At 45.9% G+C, this 20,607-nt stretch overlaps 1 protein-coding gene across 1 annotated transcript; it reads right to left on the minus strand.

Annotated features, from left to right (window-relative positions):
* Positions 1 to 5,279: 5,279 nt before the first annotated feature.
* CD300LF (CD300 molecule like family member f) lies at positions 5,280 to 20,302 on the minus strand (the record flags this gene model as incomplete). Its single annotated transcript, XM_080826682.1, has 3 exons — positions 5,280 to 5,458; positions 7,203 to 7,535; positions 20,203 to 20,302. 3 exons carry the CDS (start codon positions 20,300 to 20,302, stop codon positions 5,280 to 5,282), a joined length of 612 nt encoding a protein of 203 aa, XP_080682808.1.
* Positions 20,303 to 20,607: the final 305 nt, after the last annotated feature.

Here is a 20,607-nt window from a genome sequence, read left to right on the forward strand (position 1 = left end):
TCCATCTGCAATAGGCCCAGACAGTTCAGGCAGGCTTCTTAGGGACATATCTCTCCTTTCTGTGACTGTCGTCTGCCAGTGAGAGGCCACTCTGCCTCCACTACCCATCTTACACCACCAGCCCTATAAGGGCAGAGCCCCCAAGAGCTGCTCATGGCCCTGGAAACAAGGACAGGGTCACCTGTTCCTTAATCTCCTTGGAGGAGCCCCATTGGGGCAAGGCAGGTGCAGGGAGCACTGCTTAACTTTCCTTCCTTGGAAGGTAGTGTCTGAGTCTGTGAAAGGGATAATTCATAGCCACAGACTTTCCCAGAAAGGCACTCTCACCATCCACATTCTGAGCAAACATAGGACTGTTGAGCCCACGGCTGTATCAGTCAGCTTTTTCTAAGTGATGCTGCTATAACAAAACTCCCAACCCTTAGAATGTTGGAATCACACAGGTTGCTCTCTCACTCATGTTACATGTCTGCAGTGGGCCACCTTTACTTAGGAACCCACCCTAAAGAAGCAGCCCCTGTCTGCAACAGGGAGAGGGAAACCACACAGCAGCTCCCAGAGCTTCGGCTCGAAGGGGCACATGTCTCTTGGGCTCTTCGTTCATTGGCCAACCCTGATGTCAACAGGACAAAGTAGAATAATCCCCTCATAGGGACAGGTGGAAGGAATTGCAAACCTACAACTAGAGGTTTCTATTAGCTTAGCTGGAAGTTCACTCCATGGCATGCTGGCATCATGGCTTCCTCTAGGTCTCAGGTCAAGGCAGGAAGAGGTTGCAGGGTCTACTTAGCCAACCCAGGTTCATTTCCTCAGCCACAGATAGGACACTTGGCCGTATGCAAAGGACACGGCAATAGGACAGGAACCAAATTTATTTTTTAAATTTTGTGTGTGTGTTAACAACCTCTTAGATTGTCTTACGAGATATTAATACACAGCTAATGAACATAATATTATATAATAGAAGTCATGACAAAGTGTATATTAAACCTAAAACAGCAACTAAATTATAATTATAACCTTTTAAATTTCCCTTAGAGTTACCTTGTCTATTTTTAAAATTTATTAATATAAAGGATTAATTAACATATAGTGTATTATGAGTTCTAGAGGTAGAGGCCAGTGATTCATCAGTCTTATATAATACACAGTGCTCATTACATCACATTCTCTCCTTAATGTCCATCACCCAGTTACCCCATCCTCCTGCCCCAACCCCTTCAGCAACCCTCAGATTGTTTCCCAAAATTAAGGGTCTCTTATGATTTGTCTAGCTCTCTGACTTCATCTTGTTTTATTTTTCCCTCTCTTCCCCTATGATGCCCTGTTTTGTTTCTTAAATTCCACACATGAGTGAGATCACATGATAATTGTCTTTCTCTGATTGACTTATTTAGCTTAGCATAAAACCCTCTAGTTCCATCTATGTCATTGCAAATGGCAAGATTTCATTTTTTTTTAAGATTTCATTTTTTGATGGCTGAGTAGTATCCCATTGTATATACACATATACACCACATCTTCTTTATCCATTGATCTCTTGATGGACATCTAGGCTCTTTCCATAGTTTGGCTGTTGTACATTGGGGTGCACTTGTCCCTTTGGATGCCTACATTTGTATCTGTGGGGTAGGTACCCAATAGTGCAATTGCTGGGTCATAGAATAGCTCTATTTTCAACTTTTTGAGGAACATCCATACTGTTTTCCAGAGTGGCTGCACAAGCTTGCATTCCCACCAACAGTGTAAGAGGGTTCCCCTTTCCAGAAACTAATTTTAAACCAGATGCACAATGTGCCTTCAAGAGAGATGAGCCCTGGTGATGGCACAAAGGAGGAACTTGCCAGAGAAAATCAAGAGTCACTTTCACAGTAGGAGAGGTCTCATTTTAATCTCAAATTTTCACTGCCTACATTATCTTCAGGGAGGTTCTCCATGGTATTGTGAAGGTCGGGTCCCAGAGATGGTAGTAGATGGAAACTCGACACATTTAAACTATCTACTGATTCCATGCCTTAAAAAGATGAAGACTTTCGCATCTCACCCTTTGTCCACTCTCCTCTTCCCAGTGCTGGTTTTGCTAGCACAGTGTTCTTTGCACCTATGATATTTATACTCTCTTCTGTAATACTTCCCGCCATTGCTTAGGGGTTTTCTCTTTTTAAACACATTCACCGCTGACCACAGTTTCTCTTTTTTTTTACATATAACTTACCCCTTTGTTGGCAAAATTTTATCATGATATAAATTTTCTATTTTTAAAGGGCTCACAGGTGCTGTATTTCATAAGGCCTTGATGCACGAGACTGTCTGTTGTCAGAATATTCCCAGGATATTCTCTCATTTGCACAGAGCATGTAAATTTTCCTTCACTGTCTCTGGAAAGGGGTGCTGTTATCACGTCTGAGGCTAGCCTATTTGTGTCACATACAACGAGCTCCTTCTGGTATGATCTTCTAATTCGATCACCGTTGCTGATACCAGCCCATATGATTCTGTCTTTATCCTCTGTAACTTTATAATATTCCAGGTGTGGGCCATCTGAAGAGTCCTTTCCTGGGTCACCGTGTGGGCTCTCAGTTACAGCCTGAAAGATCTTATTTCTGGTTAGTTTGTAATTCGATCGTTTACTTTGGCTTCTCTCTTCTCCAAGAACACAGCCAGTGTACATTCGTGGAATCACCTCCCGGTCTCCTGTTCCTAGTTCTCTGCCTCTCCACATTTTTTATATTGTGCTCACTTAAAGATTTTATTTATTTATTTGAGAGGAAGAGAATGAGAGAGTGAGGGAGAGAGAGAGAGCACAAGAGGGGGAAAGTCCCAGGGAGAAGCAGACTCCCTGCCAAGTAGGAAGTGCGATCTGGGACTCGATCCTGGAACTCCAGGATCATGACCTGAGCCAAAGGCAGTTGGTTAACCAACTGAGCCACCCAGGCGCCCTATTGTGTTCACTTAAATGTCCCTTCATGAACTTTCCAAAAGAAACCACATCTGTGTGTGCAGGCATGCTTAATCACTGAGTTCTGTGGTTCCTTCCCCTCGCTGTTTCTTCCCGGCAACGCCCTGTCTTGCTCTTCTGCTCCTTCTCTATCCCGAGGTCTGCCTGCCTGCTTCTCACCGCCCTATTTTTACTGCAGTCTCTCTTTACATTTCTAGATTCATTCCATTCTCTGTCATTTCCTTGAGACTGAATAGAGCTGTTTATGAGCAGTTTGCCTATGTCTCTTTGGGCATTTCCGCTCAGGATATAGGCTCTGTAGTAGCTTCGTGCTAGTATTCTTCTCTTTCCTTGCCACCTATAAGCTTTTGAAGGTCCTACTCCCCTTTTGGATAAAAATTGGTACTTGCCAAAGACAGTGTGGGGAGGGAGGTGGCTGGGAGGGTCTGCAACCTGGAACCTCCCCTACCCTGAGGGCAGGTGTCCTGTTGGCTCTCAGCCCACCCAGCATCACCTACCTGGTGGCTCTCTGCTTGGTGCCTATCGCTACTCCTTCTCCCCCCTCTCCTTCACCCCCATCCCCTACAGCGCTCTCCTCTGCCTGGGAGCCCGGGTCGCGTGCAGTCAACATGCCAAGTCTGCCAATCAGAGTGTAAAGACAAAAACTTGACGGCACCCAATGTTGGGGGTGGGGGCTGACTGTCCATGAACAGATTCCGACAAGGGTAGAAATGTTTACAACCTTTTTGAAAATATCCATGAAAATTGGAAAAACGCACCAATGAATAATACAGCTATCTTTTTTGGTAGGAAGATACCCAACAGGCATAGCCATAAATGGATATCAAGCCACATACACAAGAGATTTATTCCACAATTGCATGTGGTTGCAAAAAACCCACAACAAAGGAAATGCCCATCAGGAGTGAAAAAAATTAAACAAATCATGATATGTAGATAGCATGGAATGCAGTGAAGCCATTAAAAACAAAAATCTGTAGATACTGTTAAGGAATGATTTTCAAAATACATTGAGTGAAAACAGGTAAACTGCAGAACAAAATGTGATATTTTTCTTTGAGGGAGGGAAAAATAAATACACTATATAGAGTTTAAATGCATAGAATTTCTCCACATCATACACATGCGCGCGCGCACACACACACACACACACACACACACACACTGTGGTTCCAGACCTTACCTTTGGGTAGGGGACGAGGGTAGAAGACAGACTATACCATTTTATTTCACATTCCGTGTACTTTTTAAATTTCCTTTTCTAAAAAAGGCACCTATTGCCTGAAGCACTGGATGTGCTGCATAAACAATGAGTCTTGGAACACTGAACAAATAAAATAAAATTTAAAAATATATAAAATAAAAACAAAAACAAGAATCCACAGGGGCGTCTGGGTGGCTCCGTGGGTTAAAGCCTCTGCCTTCGGCTCAGGTCATGATCTCAGGGTCCTGGGATCGAGCCCCGCATCGGGCTCTCTGCTCAGCAGGGACCCTGCTTCCCCCCCCCCCCGCCTGCCTCTCTGCCTACTTGTGATCTCTCTCTCTGTGCGTGAAATAAATTTTTTAAAAATCTTTTTAAAAAGCCACAAATAAATATAAAAGTTGGTGAATCTGCTCAGTATTTCACTAACTCCCTCTTGCCAAGGAGACGGCAAGTGGCGCGTGAAAGAAGAATGTTTCCCTGGGTCAACGGTCAGGTTCACTTGGACACACAGTCAGCTCTGGTCTCCTGATCCCACACCGGGACGTGTCTGCATCCAACGCCTGAGCTCCCCCATGGTGTGTGTTGAAGATGGAGCTGGTGTGCTGAAGTAAGAATGAGCTGAACGGCCTGCTGAATGGGAGGCAAATGCCAGCCACAAGGGTGGGCAGGGAGCTCCCTCCACAGCCGGCCTCCCACTTTGGGGACATGAAATACCCAGGGTCGTTTGAATGGAAGGCACAGTTTCAATACCTCCATGCAAAGGAAGGAGAGTCACAGAGTTTATTGCTTGCAGCTGTAGGGGAGAGGCACCCAGTGAGCCTGGGAAGGGCAGTCCTCCATCCCAGACCATGAGCAAGCAGGAGCCCCAGAGCAGGGTGGCAGGTCCTCTTACTCACACCGTGGTCAGGACAGAGGTCGCTGATTTTTCCTGGGCTCAACTCCAAGTGGTTATTTCGAAATGTGCCTCAAGAAAAGCAAAGCAGGAACTTATGGAGGAATTCTAAGATTAGAGCCTTATCTAAATCCTAGATTTCGGGGCTGAGCAGGGTTGCCCTACTATAAAATGCCTGGGCAGCAGCTCGTCAGAACAACAACGGATTGTTCTCAAAACTTGTTTCACTCGCCCCAAATGGTCATGGAGAATGTGCGCTTCTTCTTATCGATGGACAGCTGGTTCTTCCTCAGCTCAGGTCCGGTGGTTTGAACAAGGATGCGGCAGCTATTCAAATCCGTGTCCGGACACCATGACTTCACGAAGGTCTCCCAACCCGGGCTGTAGTTACACAGCACGGTCACTTGCAGATGGAAGTAGAAGGAAGGAAACGATGAAGAAAAGAAAAAGTTAATGAATTAGAGAGCAAATATAAAATAGAGAAGATCAAAAACGCAACAATGGGCTTTTAAACAAAGCAAAACCCTCGCAGGATATTTGTGATGAAAGGAGAGGTCTGAATAATCAATAATCAAAACAGGTACATCACACAATATCCCAGGCGTAGTAAAAAGAAGGAAAGACAATAAGGGGATAGGATAATGAAAGGATATCTAAACAACTGTATGCCAATAAATTTGAAACTTTAGGGGGAGTAAACCAATTTTTGGCAAAAATAATGTGATATCCTTAAAGATATTCACAAAAAGAAACAGAATAACTGAATCATCTTGCAGCTATTTCAAAGAATCAAACCCATTATTAAAAACCTCTCCAAGGAGCCCCTGGCTGACTCAGCGGGTAGAGCGAGTGACTCTTAATCTCGAGGTTGGGAGTTCAAGCCCCACCTTGGGTGCGGAGCTTACTTTAAGTGAACGAACGAACGAATGAATGAATGAAATAAAACATCTCCAAAAGAAACTCCAGGCCCAGGGCACCTGGGTGGCTCAGTGGGTTAAAGCCTCTGCCTTCAGCTCAGGTCATGTTCCCAGGGTCCTGGGATCGAGCCCTGCATGGGGCTCTCTGCTCGGCAGGGAGCCTGCTTCCTCCTCTCTCTCTCTTTCTGACTGCCTCTCTGCCTACTTGTGATCTCTCTCTCTGTCAAATACATAAATAAAATCTTAAAAAAAAAAAAAAGAAAGAAACTCCAGGCCCATAGAGCTTCAAGGGAGATATCCTCTAATCATTTAAGGAAGAAAGAATGTTTGTCCTAAACAAAAAATTCCAGGACATAGGAGAAGGAGATGCAGTCCTAAATCCACTGAATGAGACTAGCACACTCTTGATGACAAAATCTGACAAGGGCAGTACAAAAAAGAAATATTATAGGCAAAAATCACCCATAAACATAAACGTCAAACTCTACATCAAAAAATCAGCAAACTGAATCCTGGGATATAAAAGCAAGATAATACATCATCACTAAGCTGGGCTTATCCAAAGAATGCAAAATTGTTTGAACATGAGAAAATCAGTAAGTATAATACGCCACGTTAATAGAGTCAAGGAGAAAAATCATGTGATCATTTCACAGATGCAGACAAAAGTCTTTGATAGATTTTAAATAGTCCTTTGACTAGGAAGGCCTTTCCAGACCTTAGGACTCAACCGCAGCACCCCGACTGTGCTGGGCCTCTTCCCTCTGAGACCAGAATATGGAACAGGGGGTGGGAAGAGCCATTGTGAAGTCTGGCCCCAAACTCCAGAATGAGCAGGGACACGGGGGCACCAGAGGTCCAGGAAAGCATTGACAAGAATTGGAGTCTCTGGGTCCTGGGGAACAAGGTCCCTTTGGCCCAAGGACTGAAACGGGGACCATCACTTCGATCTCCATGGACAATAGACTCAGGCCCTGGGCTGTGCAGAGAAGCACCTGCCTAGAAAGGCTGGATCCCGTCCTGGAGGAGGTGGCAAGAGCCATGAGAGCATCAAAGAGAAGCCCTCTCCCTCCCAACTCAAGGAGTACTTTGGGGTCCTAGAAGAATTCAGGACTCAACCACTTTGTGCGACAGTTCACTCCAAGTGACACAAGTCACTGGAGAGGAACTTCAGGGAACATCACAGAGCAGGTCCTGAAGACACATCTATACACACGCACACACTCTTACCTGGGTCAATGGTCACTTTAACTGTGACCCCAAGATCAGTTCCAGCTCTCTCAATCCCACACCAGTAAGTGTCTGCACTGTTCCACCTGAGGTCCTCCATGGTCACGGTGAATGTGCGAGATTCCCAGTTGTCCTTGATGGACACTCGGTCACGCTTCGCTTCCCGCTCCGATCCGTCAGTTTGAACGAGGATATGGCAGTCACTCCACTCGGCTCCTTGACACCACCACTTATAGTAGGTCTCCCACCCATGTCCATAGCGACACTGCACGGTCAGTGAGCCCCGCAGTGGGCCACTCACTGCATTGGACACTGCTGTGAGGGCAGATGAGCCTGGAAACACAAGCCAGTGTGCTTGTCACACCACACCCTACGCCCTGAGGGCAAAGCCACAGCCTCCTGCATCACAAGTAGACCCAAGAAACCCAAGTGCCTGATGAGTTGAGTGACAGTCAAAGAGGGAACACACCTTCCACAAGACACATCTTTGTCCTTCAAAACTCCACTGGGTCAAAGCCACCACGGAAATCACCTAAGAGCACAATTCTACGCCTCAGAGAAACAAGAATGTCCCCACGGAGCAATGACAGCTTTTGATAATCCACCCCTCCCCCTCCCTGTGGTCAATGTCATCTGGAAGCAAATGACCCAAGCGAAGGCATGGGCCCAGTCCACTTCAGCCCGTTGTCCTCGTGTGAGATGTGGGCTCTGTAGATTCAGACCTTTTCATTTTTCTAGAGTAGCCAGGAATCTGGATTTTGTGTGAAACCTCTCAACTTGAAAATACTCGTTTCATTAGAAAACTTTTTTTCCCCCTAAGTTATTAATTTCTCAGGAGAGACTGACTACAGAAACCTTGCCTGCTAGCTGACCCTGGCTGTCAGTACTCAGCTCCAACTCTATAGTCCTAAAGAAGGCTCTTTTCTGGAGTTATCTGTGCTGTCTGCTGAGGTCTGATATCAGTGATGTTCCTTTCGCACAATTAATCTAGAAGATTTCCATCTATTTCACGTGTTGAGATCAGGACGAGATCAAAGAGAACAAAGAAATTCCTGTGTCTTTAGACTCCTAAGAAATTATCGAAACTGGAAAATTCATTATTGGGACAAATTTTTTGGTTTCTGGAAATTGTTTTCTGCTAAATATTGACTGTTCAAGTTCTTTGATGGTTCCTGATCTGTTCTATTGTTTTATTTTGGGTTTTTTTTTTCCAGAAAGTCCTGCATTATGTATTAGCATAAAGTCCTGCAATTAGAAAGTATCCTTTGTAATTAAAATGTTCACATATGTTTTAATTACATGTTCTGACCATAGGCACTGTGTGATTTTTGTGGATCACACCTGCTGCAGGATGTCCTCCTCCTTGTTTCTACTCTCCTCCTCCACATTTTTAACTCATTAAACCACTTTTGAAATTAGCTTGTTTTATTCCCAAAGTTATTAATTTCTCATCTGGATAATTTTATTCCTCTTCTTTACTCCAGATTTCCACATGGGCTCTTTTTCCAATTTGTTAAGTTAAAGGCAGAGATCATTTTCTTCCTTTCTAAAATGAATTAAAGTGTGTGAAAGGCAAAGAACTTACTTTTGTTGACCGTACAAATTCAGATATAATGCACTTATCATGAATTTGAAGTGTATACCTCAGTGGTTTTTAGGGTATTCACAAAGTTGTGCCAAGAAACCATGTACCTCTTGTTGTCCCCCATTCCCTCTTCCCTGAAGCCTTGGACGACCACTAATCTACTTTCTGTCTATTGATTTCTCTAATCTGGACACTGCCTACGAACAGAATCCTACAATCTTACCTTCTTCTCTGGCTTCAGTCACTTAGTAGAATGTGTGTTAAGGCTCAATCTATGGGAGGGAAGGGCACGTTTATCTTATCCATTCATCAGCTGATGATATGTGGGTTGTTTTGACTTTTTGTCGCAGTGAATAATGTTGCTATGAGCAGTTACGTACTAGTGTCTGTATTGATTCATGGTGAGGGAAGCTGACACTGTGTTCACAGCAGAAGTTCCAGGATGGGTTTTCTCAAGAGCCCGTAAGAAGCTGCTGTGATTCTGAAAATTCTGTGGGAAACTCCCACCGGTTATCTTCAGCCTCCACCAGCAGAATAAGGGTTCCCGAGAGCAAGACAGGAAGCCACCCTGAATCTCTCCTCTGACCATGCACACTTCAGCTGCCTGTGACAGTAAGGCTGCTCTCCCACCTTCCAAATCTCTGGCCGGTGCTTCCAGGGACAAACTCCAGCCCATACAAGGAAGGTGACTGGAGGGAAGGCGATTCCCAGGTTTTGCTCAGAGATGCAGAAGAGGACTTAGGAGGGGCGGTAGTGATGTCACCGTCAACAGATGAGCTTAGGCTCTCCGCCCCTTGATCAATTCTGCTCCTATGTTGTCGAGGACTGGATGTTTGTGTTGCCCCACAATTCCTGTGTTGAAGCCCTAAGCTCTAACGGGATGGTATGTGAAGCTGGGGCTTTGGGAGGGCATTAGGGCTAGAGGAGGTCATGATGGGGATCTCAGGGTGGGACCAGTGCTCTCATGGGAAAAGACACCAGAGAGCCTCTCTGTCTTTCTTTCTCTGTATCTCTGTCTCTGTCTCTCACTCTCTCTGTCTCGCCTTCCCTAAACATAAGGTGGGGTCACCGTGAGAAGGTGGCTGCTTGAAAACCAGAAAGAGCACTTTCATCACGAACTGAAATCAGCCTGCACCTTGATCTTGGACTCTCCAGCCTTCAAACTGTGAGAAAAGAAATTTCTCTAGTTCAAGCCCCTCGGTCTCTGGTATTTTGCTCTTATGACTGATATGCATTTGTTATTCTTTTATGAACTTCCAAATTAAGAAAATAGTAGCATATAGGGCACCTAAGTGGCTCAGTCGGTTCTGCATCCAACTCTTGATTTTTGACGCAGGTCATATTTTCGGAGTCCTGAAGTCAAGCCTCATGTCGGGTTTCATACTCAGTGTGGAATCTGTTTGAGATCTCCCCCTCTGCCCCTCATCCCACTCACCCTCTCTCTATTTCTCTCTGTCTTTCTCTGTCTCTAAAATTTTTTAACAAATTGCTATATATATATATATATATATAGTAACACGAATGCTTTCCCAATAAATATTCTGCGTGCGAATCTCTCATTCAAACTGTTTTACCTCTGCACATAGGATGAAGTCAGTAGATGAGTAAATGGGGTCTTTTTATTTCCCATGATGTCTTCCTTCCCAGAGGGACACTGTCTGCCTCCTGCCCAAGCAGCCATGGTTCTGGAGGATGAGAAACAACAGAGCTGCTGCAGCCAAATTGTCCTGTCTTACTAGCTCTTGTCTTCTCCAAGCATCAAGAACCAGCTGCCTCCAAAGATTTGCCATCCAGCCCAGAAACAGAAAACTTCTTATCTCTGGTCTTCCCTCCTGGTGATACCACTCAGTAAGTCTCAGTGATCGTGCTAATGACATGGACAACGGTCTGGTGCTTGTCATCCAGAGCAGAGACTCGGGCAGCCTGGTGTGCGGGACTAAACAAGGGTTCAGAGAGCCTGTCACACCCTGCTTTTCTGCTGGTCTTCCTCCCTCTACTCTGAGCTCTTCAGCAGAGAGGGTCTTGGCTCTAGCTACAAGTCAAGATCACTGTGCAGGCTTTTAAATGATACAGATGTCTGAACCCCACTTTGACTGAATGGGTCTCAGCTGGAGACTGAGCTTATGGGCCCCTTCAAAGTTCCTCCGGAATTCATGCATTTATATATGTGTGTGTATATATGTGTGCATATGCTTTTATCATCTATCCATCCATCCATCCATCCATCCATCCTTCCATCCATCCATCTATCATCTATCTAGCTAACCATCTGCCAGGACTGGCAAACAGTGCCTGAAAAAACAGACACTGTGTTATTTACTTTTGTTTCTCCAACACCTTACTTAGTACCTGTCAAGTAGCAAAAACTTTGAAGATTTTTTTAAAATAAGTCAGTCTCTGGATGAGTGAAAGGCCCTGCCGTTTCCCCTGGGACACACACTGTCTGTGTCCTACCCCAGCCCTGCAGGTGGTCTGGCCTGGATCCCCCACCCCACTCACCTTGGACGACGGGAAGGAAGAGAACCAGAAGCAGCCACATGTCCTGCCTGCCTGGGTTTTCTCCCTGATGCTCAGCTGATGCCCGCTGCCCTCCAGGGACTGGAACTGAGCTCAGAAGCAAACTGCTTTCTATTTCTCTAAATCGTTCTTTTATAGTTTCTCTCATCTACTTCCCATAATTTTTTATTCAGTTACTTCCTAATTTGTTTAATTGGGAGGAAAGCAGTGCCATCCTTTGGGAACCTATGGCTGACACGGTTTTTCTCAATGATTTGGGGAAGCGAAGTGTGGTTAGGGTGCCACTTGCCAGTATGTGTGAGGAACTGGGAAGCTGGCAGACAGCAAACTAGATGACACAGTGCAACAGAGCCCAGACACCTGACCCTCAGAGTGTGGGTCCAGGGAAGTGATAGAGACACATTGGGTTTGCATGTGGGGAAACCCAATGCAGTGTTCAGGCCTCACACCCAGCCTTGCTGGACACACAGCCCCATCCTAATCCTTCTTCTGGGTAACCAACCTCAGTGCATCCCAGATGACCCCTCTTTCCCTGGGTTCTGGTCCAGCCCTGAGCCTGACCCTTGAGCCTCTCCTTCTCAGGCTTCCCGCTGTGGTCCAGAGTCCCTCTGAGACAGAGGTGTCATGGGGAGATTTTAAGGAAGGAGAAGTAGCCTCTTCCCATCAGCCTCATTGTGGCCTAGATGCTTCTGCCATCTTTTGGTGTATTTCCCCTGACTGTGGACTGTGGTCACTTCCCAGCCCCAAACTGTTTATGCTAATGCCCCCCTAAGGGACTTTCCCACAAGGCTCCCCTCTTCCTTCACATGTCCTCACCTATCCTCTGTTCTCTGTCCCCTTTCACTCTCCTCTCTGAAGCAATTCTTTTGTATTCTTTTTTCTTTTGTGTTTTCAACATTTTTGAGCTTGGTTGTATCTTAGGAGGATTTTGTTTTGTTTCGTGTTTTCAGTGTCTCTTTCAGGCTTTGGATGAAATGTTTAGTTTAAGAATTATGTTTTTTAAAAGATTTTATTTATTTATTTAAGAGAGAAAGGGAGAGGGAGAAACAGACTCCCCACTGAACAGAAAGCCTGGTGTGGGATTGCATCCCAGGACGCTGGGATCATGACCTGAGCCGAAGGCAAACACTTAACCGACTGAGCCACCCAGGCACCCTAGGAGATATTTTCATTTCAAAAGCTTCTTTTTTTGTTCTCTGCTTGCTGTAGTTTTCAAAACTTTCCTCACTCTGTGGTCATGTGTTGGTTTGGTCTATTTTGGTTTGGTCCTTCTCTTTTATATCCCAAACATGCCTCCAAGACTGATCGTTGTTCGTTGTCTGACTATAATGGAGAATGAGCCAGAGCATAGCTGATCAGGGCTCTGAGTAAGTGGGGGCAACACAGCATGAGAAACATGGGTGTCGTAGCACGCCAAATCCTTTGAGCTTCCGTCCCTTCTTGAACGACAGGCTATGCTCTCACACAAGCGGGCAGAGGGGTCTTCTAAATTCCAGAATGAAGAGGACTGAAGGTGGCCCCCAGCATCCTCTCTAGCTGCCTTGGTTTCCCCACACATTTTATGAAGTTAAAGAACCTCCCGGGGGATGGGAGTGTTTGTTTCTTGATCTAACTGCTGGTCGCATAGGTGTAGGGTTTTTTTGTGCAAATGTATTGAGTTGTCCGCTCCAGAAGTCTGCACTTTCTGTGTATATTTTATACTCCGATGAAAAAATTTTAAATTTTACCATGAAATCTCTCCAAGCCTGTGCCTACTTAACCCTTTAAATAGCAGCCTCAGTTTCCATTATGTGGCTGTAGCATAATTACCTATTCCTGTTTTGTTGGCATTGACCCTGTTTCCATCTTCCCTCTTGCAAATCTATGCTATGGGATTCCAGATCGGGTGAGATGACATCATCGCATGCCACAGACCTCTCCCCCCGACTCCAGCTAAGAATCCAGACATATTATGTGGACCACCTACCTAAGCATTCTGATAAAGGAACCCTAGCAGGAGATTGGGGAAGGAAACCAGACCAAGCATAGGACCAATCCAGGTGTGAGTTTTTTGGTTATGTTTCCTTCTCTAACCTCCTGCCTGAGCATGAACCCTGCGGCTCACAGCCTGAAAATGCACACTCAGCAGGGACCCTAAGAGCCCAGGATGAGCAGAGAAAATAAGCCCTAAGGAAGAGGGGTCAGATTCCAGGAGTGTTCTTGGGGTTTATGTTTTCTTTCCCTCCCACCAGGACCCCAGCAAGCCTCAGGACAGAAGCTGCAATCCCACCCGCAGCCGCTGGGGGCCGATCGCTGGAACGCGGAAGGAGGAGAGTCCTGGCTGCCTAGAACAGCTGGGGTCCCAGCACCGTGGGCGGGGACAATACACTGCATCTTCTCTCTCTTTGGCCTTCCCTCTGCTTGGCTCTGGAAGAAACCCCAATCGCAGGAAGTACGCAGCCGACTGGGGTGAGAAAAGCCTGAGCTTGCTAAGCTTCCCGGCCAAACGACTAGAAAGAGAGGAGGTGGAGGCTCTGACAGCTAGCAAGGGTGGTGGGGCGGGGGGGATGGAGAAGAAGGGGACCCTCGACTTCGAGGCTTGCGCCCCAGCTGTGCACACCTGATCAGTCCCTGGCAGGAACACCCACTTTAAGAGCTTGGGGAAGACCGTCCCCGGTCACAGACTGGCCACCGGAGGGCGCACGTGAGGACACATCCCGGGAGCACCTGCAGGGCTCCAGAAAGCTGAACCCGAGCACGTGGGAAACAGAGTCCACAGAAGCCACATCAGCACTTGAAGTCCTAACCTCCCCAGCCGGTCTGCCTGCCATTAGAGAAACGGAAGTCTTTTTAAAGACCATTCCGGCGAGGGGCTAGCATTGCTTTGTATGTGGTGGTGGTTTCCTGAAATGACGTGTGTGTGAAACCCATAGAACTGACCACCCCCCCAAAACTGTACCATATGAAAAGTTTGAGAAGTAGTAAAAACAAGAAGAAAAACGTTTCAAACTGTGCACTTTAAGTGGGTGCTGTTTATCGAAAACCTTGGTAAAACTTGAGAAAGACAGAGTGGGAGGGAAAAGTTTGAGGGGAGGTCAATGTTCCTGCCCCCCACCCCTTCCTAAATTCCTGGCTTCATAAGTTCTTCATAAATTTAAGGCCCAGGATTCATTGAGACCCCCAATCACAGGAGAAGGCTCAGCTCTCACACATGAACACAGAGTCTAGGGCCTGAAGGCAGTCCCCCCACCCCCACCCCGCAGAAGATGGGCCAATTTGTCATGAAGATTATTCGGAGCTAAAGGTCGTCAAGACACTGCAGGCTCCAGAGAAACGTTTGCCCCTCATTTAACTACATAGAGGAATCTCATTGGCAGAGTCTTTGCAGAATAAGGGTTACTCCCAGGGATAAATTTTATGTGAGTAACCCAACTACATGGCAGGGCAAACATTTGTTTACCAAACATGTACCGGTTTTCCTCTTCCTGTGAGCAACTTTCTTCCCTTTAAAGCCCCAACCCCCTACCCTTTCCTTTAACTCAGAATGACATATGCACCCCATTATGCCTGACTGCCTTGTCTGTGTGGATTCCCCACACTTATACTATTAAATTTGATTTTCTCCTGTTGATCTGTCTCATGACGATTTGATTCTTGATCCAGCCAGGACCTTGAGGGGACGGGTGTTCTTGCCCCCAAAGAGTGGGATGGGGCATTCTTGCCCCTTGATGCTATGCATAGTCAGCAGGACACCGCTCACCCCCACCACTAGTGCAGCTGGGACATTCTTGGGACATCTGGAAGAGAGAAAGCAGAAGGTAAGATTTCTCGCCATGTCGGACTCCTGGAATTGCTGTATGCACAGGCTGGCAGAACGAGAGACATCAGGGTCCGTTGTCTCCTTCCCAGTTTAGATCAGCAAGTCGTGGAACTAGATCCTTGGGCTTAGTGACCCTTTGGTTCAATTTGGTTGAGTACTCTTTGGTTACTGAAGCATTTCATTCCAGACATGGTCTCTGTTTTCCTTGGTCTATGTCATGTATATTGTTTGTCATCTGTTGGTAAGGGACATCTTGGAAGGCAATGTTGCTAAATTAGGGGACACAAGCAGATCACTTAAAACCTGTTAGATCACTCACCACCTCAAGAAGATTCCCATGATAGGATGAGATGGTCATGGAATGGGATAGACAGACACTAGCCACCCACCAGCTTCAAGAACCTCCAAGCAACAAGGTACATTGTATGAACCCACAGTCCCCAACCCCATGGCACATTCTTCCTTGGTGTTATTTTGGCTCCAAGACACCGAAGGTTTAGAGAAACCTGGTAGATGTTTCCTTTGGTTTTCTTCTATGTACTAGAGATTGGCTTTATGACCCGTGAGGATATTCTCGTTGGTCTCCACCATTCAGAGGATGCACTCACTGGGGTACACTTTGGAGGCCAGTGGAACACTCTGGGCATCCAAGTCTCTTTCTCTCTGTCAGGCTGTGCCATTCTCAAGGTGTTTGTCATGAGAGGTTCCAGAACCGTGAGAACCTTTGTGGTCTCGACCCTCATTGCTTGTTGGTGCTGGAAAGTCTCATTCCAGAAGCACCTAGGGGTTGTCACAGGGGAGAGGTCTGTGAGTGGAGACATCTCACATTTTCATGGGAGACTGAAGACACCATTGCCACTGTACACCCTCACTGCCTGTGCACTGAAGGGCTTTGCCTTTTTAGTAAAGAAGGAGTAAGGGGAGTAAATAAAGGAGTAAAGGGGAGGAAGCTTCTGGATCATGGAGGCTGCATTACGTATGCCCCCTCTGGACACCTCTTGTTTCCTGGGCTCAGTCCCTGAAAGGCTTATTGGTTTGTTGCTGATAAGTGATCCTCCTCATCAATGGCCAGATGATGGATCCTTTAAACTACCAAACTACATCTTGAAAAACTGTGTATTTTCTAAAGGGCTCTCAATTGTCCTATTAGTATCATTGCTAGCCTTAAGGACTCCCTTGACAAGATAGAAGAAGTTCAACTTTAAGACAAAAATAAGAATTCCCAGCAATGTAAATTCCCCTTCCTCTCTTCCTTGTTTCTTTTAGTTTTGTTGAGTTTTTCACTGACATTATAGTAGCTCTTTTTGTTTTGTTTTGTTTTACTTCTATACATCACTCAGTTTCATCGCAGTCTCATCACATCATGCCCTTCCCCTGCCCCACACGGCCCCCACCCACCTCCCCTCTGGGAAGCATTCACTTCTTCACTGGAAGTAAGAGTCTGTTTCTGGTTCCTCTCTCTCTCTCTCTCTTTTTTTCTTTATTCATTTGTTGTGTTTCCCCTTTTTAAACTCTGGCCTCATGTGCCTGTCTTCACTTCCCTTTCCCTACAAGATTTACAGAAATCACTCTGGATTGATCTCTAGGTTCAAAGCATCCCGGTTGCTCCTATCAATGCTGAAAGCCAGAAAGCAAATTTCACAAGAGCATCGGGGACCGGCAACAAGGTTTACTTTGCTCCTACCTTCCAAGGCTTGGTATTCCGGCCCTGCCAGCCTCAGGAATTCTTATAGAATATGTTTGCAGGTGTATCCTTGACCCCCGCCTCAAAAAATTCATGTTCCCTGAACAGCAGCAGGGCTTTCAGATTATAAAACCTTTTACTTCCACTTTGAGAAGGTCCCACCTTTGTAGTTCAGATGTCTCTGGTGATCTGAGTGGCCCAGTGAACAACCAGAACAAAGACTGTCTACTTGTGAGCTATTGTGCTGATTTCTCTGAAGTGCACATTTAGTTGTTCAGGAAAAGGGGCAGTTTTCATTCTCAATGATTCCAAGTCAGAAAGGTGTGAGAAAACTCAAAACGTTAGTGTGGAGACCAACTGTTTTCGGGTGTTAACTAACTAGTTAACTAACTAATTAACTAACGAGACTGTTAGGGTGGTGGAAGACACTAGAAGAAACCAGGACCTAGTCCTGTTTATAATGATTAGTATTAAAATCTAGTAGGTACCACGATGTGTTACCGAAACATCTTTTGTCTCTAGTCACCCTCATTGTTACCAGAGATAAACAAGTTAACGTTAATTTCTTTGCGAAATAAATCTAGTTTCCAAAAATGTGGCTTGATCATTTACGTAAGTGCAGCAAGAATTGTGCTGTATCTTAAAACTGCTTTTTTTCTAAGAGTATCTCTACATAAGAGGTGTCTGGGTGACTCAGGCAGTTGAGTGACCGGCTCTTGATTTTGGCTCAGGTCGAGATATCAGGATTGTGGGATCAAGACCTGCGTTGGGCTCTGTACTCAGGCGGTCTGCTTCTCTCTCTCCCTCTGCTTGTACCCCCTCCCCAAATAAATAAGTAAATAGATAGATAGATAAATAGATAGATAAAATATTTTTTAAAAATCTCTACATGAAATTTAACAGGGTAGAAGATAGAGCGTACCATTTTATTTCACATTCTGTGTACTTTCTAAATTCCCTTTTCTAAAAATCCACAAATGAATATAAAAGTTCGCAAATCTGCTCAGTATTTCACTAACTCCCTCTTGCCAAGGAGACGGCAAGTGGCGCGTGAAAGAAGAATGTTTCCCTGGGTCAACGGTCAGGTTCACTTGGACACACAGTCAGCTCTGGTCTCCTGATCCCACACCGGGACGTGTCTGCATCCAACGCCTGAGCTCCCCCATGGTGTGTGTTGAAGATGGAGCTGGTGTGCTGAAGTAAGAATGAGCTGAACAGCCTGCTGAATGGGAGGCAAACACCAGCCACAAGGGTGGGCAGGGAGCTCCCGCCACAGCCGGCCTCCCACTTTGGGGACATGAAATACCCAGGGTCGTTTGAATGGAAGGCACAGTTTCAATACCTCCACGCAAAGGAAGGAGAGTCACAGAGTTTATTGCTTGCAGCTGTAGGGGAGAGGCACCCAGTGAGCCTGGGAAGGGCAGTCCTCCATCCCAGACCATGAGCAAGCAGGAGCCCCAGAGCAGGGTGGCAGGTCCTCTTACTCACACCGTGGTCAGGACAGAGGTCGCTGATTTTTCCTGGGCTCAACTCCAAGTGGTTATTTCGAAATGTGCCTCAAGAAAAGCAAAGCAGGAACTTATGGAGGAATTCTAAGATTAGAGCCTTATCTAAATTCTAGATTTCGGGGCTGAGCAGGGTTGCCCTACTATAAAATGCCTGGGCAGCAGCTCGTCAGAACAACAACGGATTGTTCTCAAAACTTGTTTCACTCGCCCCAAATGGTCATGGAGAATGTGCGCTTCTTCTTATCGATGGACAGCTGGTTCTTCCTCAGCTCAGGTCCGGTGGTTTGAACAAGGATGCGGCAGCTATTCAAATCCGTGTCCGGACACCATGACTTCACGAAGGTCTCCCAACCCGGGCTGTAGTTACACTGCACGGTCACTTGCAGATGGAAGTAGAAGGAAGGAAACGATGAAGAAAAGAAAAAGTTAATGAATTAGAGAGCAAATATAAAATAGAGAAGATCAAAAAACACAACAATGGGCTTTTAAACAAAGCAAAACCCTCGCAGGATATTTGTGATGAAAGGAGAGGTCTGAATAATCAATAATCAAAACAGGTACATCACACAATATCCCAGACATATTACAAAGAAGGAAAGACAATAAGGGGATAAGATAATGAAAGGATATCTAAACAACTGTATGCCAATAAATTTGAAACTTTAGGGGGAGTAAACCAATTTTTGGCAAAAATAATGTGATATCCATAAAGATATTCACAAAAAGAAATAGAGAACCTGAATCATCTTGCAGCTATTTCAAAGAATCAAATCCATTATTTAAAACCTCTCTAAGGAGCCCCTGGCTGACTCAGTGGGCAGAGAGAGTGACTCTTAATCTCGAGGTCCGGAGTTCAAGCCCCACACTGGGTGTGGAGCTTACTTAAAACAAATAAGTGAATAAATGAGTGAATGAATGAATGAATGAAACATCTCCAAAAGAAACCTCCAGACCCTTCGAGCTTCCTCTTGGGAATCTGCTAAATATTTAAGGAAGTAACAGTGTCTGTCCTAAACAAAAAATTCCAGGACATAGGAAAGGAAGAAGCAGTCCCAAATCCATTTAATGAGACTAGCACACTCTTGATGACAAAATCTGACAAGGGCACTGCAAAAAGAAAAGTTAGAGACAACAAAATCAGTCTCCAAGGTAAATCTCAAAGTTCGCAACACAAAATCAGCAAACTGAATCCAGAGACTTAAGCAAGATAATACACCATTACCAAGTTGGGTATATCCCAAGAATGCAAAATTGTTTGAATGAGAGAAAATCAGTAAGCATAATACGCCACATTAATAGAGTCAAGGAGAAAAATCATGTGATCATTTCACAGATGCAGACAAAAGTCTTTGATAGATTTTAAATAGTCCTTTGACTAGGAAGGCCTTTCCAGACCTTAGGACTCAACCGCAGCACCCCGACTGTGCTGGGCCTCTTCCCTCTGAGACCAGAATATGGAACAGGGGGTGGGAAGAGCCATTGTGAAGTCTGGCCCCAAACTCCAGAATGAGCAGGGACATGGGGGCACCAGAGGTCCAGGAAAGCATTGACAAGAATTGGGGTCTCTGGGTCCTGGGGAACAAGGTCCCTTTGGCCCAAGGACTGAAACAGGGACCATCACTTCAATCTCCATGGACAATAGACTCAGGCCCTGGGCTGTGCAGAGAAGCACCTGCCCAGAAAGGCTGGATCCCGTCCTGGAGGAGGTGGCAGGAGCCATGAGAGCATCAAAGAGAAGCCCTCTCCCTCCCAACTCAAGGAGTACTTTGGGGTCCTAGAAGAATTCAGGACTCAACCACTTTGTGTGACAGTTCACTCCAAGTGACACAAGTCACTGGAGAGGAACCTCAGGGAACATCACAGAGCAGGTCCTGAAGACACATCTACACACACGCACACACTCTTACCTGGGTCAATGGTCACTTTAACATCGACCCCAAGGTCCGTTCCAGACTTCGCAATCCCACACCAGTAAGTGTCTGCACTGTTCCACCTGAGGTCCTCCATGGTCACGGTGAATGTGCGTGATTTCCAGTTGTCCTTGATGGACACTCGGTCACCCTTCACTTCCTGCTCCGATCCGTCGGTTTGAACGAGGATATGGCAGTCACTCCACTCGGCTCCTTGACACCACCACTTATGGTAGGTCTCCCACCCGGGTTCATAGCGACACTGCACCGTCAGTGAGCCATGCAGTGGGCCACTCACTGCACGGGACACTGCTCTGAGAGCAGATGAGCCTGGAAACACAAGCCAGTGTGCTTGTCACACCACACCCTACCCCCTGAGGGCAGAGCCACAGCCTCCTGCAT

This window comes from Martes martes, assembly GCF_963455335.1.
Source record: "Martes martes genome assembly, chromosome: 16".
Taxonomy (NCBI): Eukaryota; Metazoa; Chordata; class Mammalia; order Carnivora; family Mustelidae; genus Martes; species Martes martes.